The 5,369-nt window shown below is 45.8% G+C and overlaps 1 protein-coding gene across 1 annotated transcript; it reads right to left on the minus strand.

The window, feature by feature from the left end:
* Positions 1-232: 232 nt before the first annotated feature.
* On the minus strand, positions 233-4,558 carry LOC141041012 (protein FAR1-RELATED SEQUENCE 5-like). Its single transcript, XM_073507125.1, has 9 exons — positions 4,494-4,558; positions 4,186-4,410; positions 3,794-4,058; positions 3,013-3,703; positions 2,454-2,911; positions 2,083-2,370; positions 1,504-1,994; positions 590-689; positions 233-487 (listed from the first exon to the last, which is right to left on the minus strand). The coding sequence occupies exons 1-9, from the start codon at positions 4,556-4,558 to the stop codon at positions 233-235; spliced, it is 2,838 nt and encodes a 945-aa protein (XP_073363226.1).
* Between the last annotated feature and the right edge of the window lie 811 nt (positions 4,559-5,369).

The raw sequence follows: 5,369 nt of genomic DNA on the forward strand, positions 1-5,369 counted from the left end.
AGAGTTGCACAGACGGTCAACTTCGTCAACTAGATACCATACAATGCACCTAGCCGTGGTGGGAGATACAGTTATATTTCAATACAAATCTAACTCAATACCACCCACATGCTCGGATTTGCCTAATACAGCGCTAAAGGGGGAAACGGAAAGAGTCTTATTTTAGTTGACCGGCTAATCTCATCTACGGTTTCTACCATCTTAGCAGATGTTAAGAAAAGCCGTAGGTTTTTCATTCGTGCAGGCGTGCCCGCTTAGCTAGTGTAGCGCCATCGTCGTTGTCCGTACTGGATCCACGGACGAATCTGGTAGTTGACTCGCAACAGCTGCTCGTGTTTGTGGGGTCGTCATCGCCAGCTAAAACATGTTCTTCTGGATCATATGTACCCATCCCCTCGACAGCTGAAAGACGAGATTCGACTTCAGGTTCTTCTGCCTGATTTCCATCCGCCATTGAGAGGCCATCAGCCCTCCCGTGAACTGATTCCTACATGCAGAAGCCAAAACTTTTTTAGATCTGCATTATTACTGCCAGAACATGCGAAAGGGGAAGAACAGACCAGAAACAACAAAGATCATATGTACATACCGCGATCAAAGAGCAGCTGCGGGAGACAACATCATGATGCGGATCACTGCCGCTCGACTGATCTCGCTTGTCGAGCAATCGAATGCCGACCGAAGCAGATCTTGATGACACATGCGCATCAGATTTTGCGCTCGATAGAGCTACAGACATATCTATACTCGTATGCGGTACGCACACACCGATTTGCTTTTAGCACGCCTCGCTCACAAGCAGCAGGATGTAGAGGGCTTGGGGGATTAGGGTGGCAAGTGGTGGAGGTTGGTGTGAAAGACGGGTGTGCTGCACGACAGGCAAGGTATCGGTCTTGAAGTACCGCGTGGTTCCCCGAGCGCGCTCGTTCTGTATGAAATTCAAACGGCGAGCGGTTCGCGCTCAGCGCACTCATCAGGGTATGTGTTCACAGCTGGCATCCACGCCAGTGATACGATGTTAATGCTGCATGCGAGTACTAAGGTAGAAGTTAATATATCGGGAGAATAAACTTACAGAAAAATAAACTTCCATTCTGAAAATACAGAGCACAAAACTTGTTCAGTCCACAATTAAGTTAGAAGATTTGTGGCACACAGCGACAAATGTTGTGTCTTATTACAGAGAGTTATGATCTATTGGCTGCAAAGCTCTCAACATCGTGGATCCCATGACTTCAAACCAAAGCACTAATTCTATTTGTGTCTATATCAGTGTTGGCAGCAATATGGAGAACAACTTTTGGGTTGTTGCAGGTGTTTCTCCTATGGCCACCAACGCCGCAATTTGAGCATTTTGCCTCCTTCCTTTCCTTCTGAGGAAGATCACCTCTCTGCGGACAAGTTGTGCTCTTGTGTCCAGGTTCGCAGCATATGCTGCAGAAACGAGTGCGCTTGCTTGTGCTGCACTTCTCAACATCTTCACCGGTTTTGCACTATTTTAACCTTTTGCTTTTTGCACCCCGATCATCGTATGGAGGTTTATCTCTGCTGTTGGTAGGTCGTCCAGCTTTCCTTTTACGCTCTGGTGCTTTCAACCCGACAAAATCACCAATAGCACTGCCTTCTGCATCACTTGTATTGCTGTTCGTGTATGCGATTGCTGGAACGGCTTCCTTGTCTTTAAGTTGCATCCGCTGAGTTCTGTCCTCCAGTCCCGTGCCATCACGGACAGCAGCTACAGGAGTGAGCTTATCCATTGTTATCTTGAGCATTTCCATTGCTATCCCATATGCTTCTGGATTTGCATCCCCTAACCTCACGACTTCAAGTGCATGGATGTAGAGATTTGAATGTCTGAATGTTACTGACTTTACAGAAATGCTATCCTTCTGAAGGTATGAGAGATGGGCTGGCAGTATATCTCGTGCATCTTTCGTCCAACGTTTGAGAATATGCTTCTCTGGTATGTGATCTATGCCGATGAAATCCAGTACCTGTCACACATAGGTGGTGTTTCATTATGCAGGCATTCAAAAGAGAACTTTGCAGATATTTTATCAGCAGCATGGGGCAGGGTATCACCTTGACAGCATGGCAGCAGAGCAGGCCAGTGTGCTCGAAATTGCCGCATTCACATAACACTTGTGGTCCATCATCAACCAGTTCTACCTTATATAGAATCCTGCACCACATTTCATGTTTTTCTGGATGGTGTCGTCTGACAAAGTATGTTTTACCTTTTTCAACTTCTTCAACTCTGTACTGTGATGCTTCATATGTGATTTGGCCAAACATGTCAAATATAGCTCGAGTGTACACCTTGCTGGCATGATGCTCCAAGGGTGTGTTCATTCTCATTACAGGGGACACCTGAAAAAACAGACATTGTATTATGAAGATGACATGACATCACCCACTAACAAAATCCGAGCAACACTTTCTGAAAAACTTACTATTTTCGTCCTCCTCTCTTCATAGTTCTCACTTGCCTCTCTATCAAAAAGAAGCCGCATGTACTGACGAACAAATAGATGCATTGGACAACTAGCTGGAACATAAGTCTTCAACATGTGGTTGGCACTTTCACTGCGCTGCGTACTGGTCATCTTAGCACAAAACTTGCCATGGAAATATGGCTTCGCCCATTTCTCTCTTATCTCATATATCTGGGTGAGATAATTGTTCTTATGCAGACCATATGTGTCAATCATCTGCTCCCATGCCAATTCAAATTCGTCTACTGTCAACATGTGCTGTACTATTTTGTGGAAATCTGACTTGAATTTGCTGCGCTTCGTGTAATATGATCCAAGATATTCCTTTGCTTTTTTGAGCACATGCCATTTGCACCATCGATGTGTTGCGTCAGGCATAACTTTCGCAATAGCTAATTCCATTGCTCTGCATTGGTCTACAAGAAAAATTGTAAGTCATCATATTATGTCAGTACAGTGATACCACAGTGTTCTACAATGCAAGAGATTAATCAAAATATCTCATTCCATTCCTCACCGGTTAGTATTGTTTGTGGATGCTTCCCACCCATCATGCGGATGAATTCAGCAAACACCCACTGGAAACTTTCCTCTGTCTCGTCCCTGATCAGCACACCAGCAAAGATCACACTCTGGAAGTGATTGTTGACTCCAACGAACAGCCCAAATGGCATGTCATACATGTTTGTACGGTAAGTTGTATCAAAGGTTATTGCATCTCCAAAGTAGTAGTACTGTGCTCTGCTGGCACCAGTTGACCATAACAGATTGCGTATGCGGCTTTCTTCGTCAGGTTGTACTCTGTAGTACAACCCAGAATCTTTTGCTCCTAACTCTGCAAAAACATCCATTGTCTTCTTTACATCATTATCAGCTTGTTCACGACTGATCTTGCCACACAACCCTCGGAGAGCTCTTTTGCTGAACGGTACATTGCTCATTGAACCGAAGAAACTTCCGATTATATTGTAAACTTTGCCAACGCTAATGTTGTTTTCACAAAGTTGTTTAATCACATCACGTGTGTATATATCAATATGCTTGTGTGAAGGCCAGTAAACTTTCTCACCACATCTTTCAGTGAGAGCATGGTTGTGATCTGTCATGTACTCATTTATATACCAGCCATTATCGGCTGAACGCAGCAGCCGTATCATAGCAGGGCATCTACATCGGCATGTACGTTTGTTATCCTTCTTTGGTATTCCCTGAAAACGTTAAAAAAACGTACATCACAGTGATTGTCAATAACATCTTCACTCATAGGCAGTGATACGAGACAGTAAATGACTACTCACCGAACATCCACAAACTATCTCCTGCATGCATTTGGTTCTTTCAACATTTAGCCGGCTTTTGCCATATCTTACTCCAAACCCAACCTCCCATGAATATAGATTGTAGTAATCATAAGCTTCACCCAGTGTATCAAAGTTCCTCCCCACAGCAGGAACTATGACAGTTTCAGTTTTGTTTTCTGCATAGCTTCGCAGTGTTAGTTCCAGCGCACTCATCCTAGCAGCACATGGGGGTCTTTCATCAGGTACAAGCCCAACTCGGATTCTGCATGTATAGAGATGTATATTTTCAGAATTTTTGTTCACTTAGCTGTTTTAGCACACGACATGCACATGGAGCAACAAATAGTACACACATCAAACGCAATAAACCCAATGCCGTGCAGATGTACCTCTTCGTCCAGCCAGGGGCTTCAGGGTTGTCTTTCCCTGTAGACTGCTCTGAAGCTGCTGCAGAAAGCACTACTGCTTCGCAAGTGCTGTTCAGATCCGTTTCCATGGCTACTATGGCATCTCCCGCTTCTGCAATGCTGGATTCAGCAGGCCCGCACATTGGCGCTTGGTTCGCACCGTGTTTCAACAGCGCCTCTGCTTCGGGCAGATCCGGCAGTGGAAATCTATTTCAATCAGGACGAGTATGAAAGTAAGGAATTGATCTATCCTAACATAGAGAACATAAAGTGGGAGCGGCAAGGTTCACCTGTCAACTGGATCCGACAAGAAATCGATTTCCTCCTCTCCGGCGTTCGCGACCTCCATAGCCATGAGCTCCTCGCTATCGCCACCGTCCCAGGGAAGAAGATAGATCTGCTTTTACTTTTGAGAGCCGGACGGATGGCGGTGGCCCACATTACAGTATTCACCCACGCATCCGGCACGAGGCGTTTATGTAACGGACGCACGAGACGGATTCGTAACGTGAGCATTCTCAACCCATCTGTACCAACGGAACAATAATATCGTGTACCGAATCTCCCCCGTTAGTCTCGACGCCACCGTTTCGGCAACTCGCTTGCGAACGTACGTAATGAGGATTTGTACATACGGTTGCATTTAATACTATACGCCACGCGTCGCCGCTCCATCCTTGCCACATAGCAGGAGCGCGCGAGCTCGTCCGCGCCATCGCCGCTCTCCCAAATATATCATCTATTGGAGATGCTCACAACTGTTGCTCCGTCACTCCGTCAAGAATAATATGGAGTAGTATTCTTATTGTAGGAGGTTCTGAGTCAAATCCATGCTACCGTTTGTTGCATATACCCGCTGACGAAAGCACGACCGATTTTGCTAGTGCGCTGGTTATTTTTTTCGTGGCAAGCCCATCTGTTTAGAGTGGATATATGCCGCCCATAGGCGGCAAATAGGCGTGTCTTCGACGGCAGTTGAGCCAGCCCAGTTCGCTCCTACGTTTTTGTGTTCGTTTGTTTTCTCTGTTTCTTTTTTGTTTGCCCTTTCTTTGGAGAGCAACTAGTTAATGAGCGCTCCTTTGGGGGCCTCGCAACGATCAGCGCCACTTGGCGCGCTCTCAGCCATTCGTCACGTGTCGCGCTCTGGACGCTCCCTTCAGATTTTT

This window comes from Aegilops tauschii, chromosome 2 (assembly GCF_002575655.3).
Source record: "Aegilops tauschii subsp. strangulata cultivar AL8/78 chromosome 2, Aet v6.0, whole genome shotgun sequence".
Classification (NCBI taxonomy): domain Eukaryota; kingdom Viridiplantae; phylum Streptophyta; class Magnoliopsida; order Poales; family Poaceae; genus Aegilops; species Aegilops tauschii.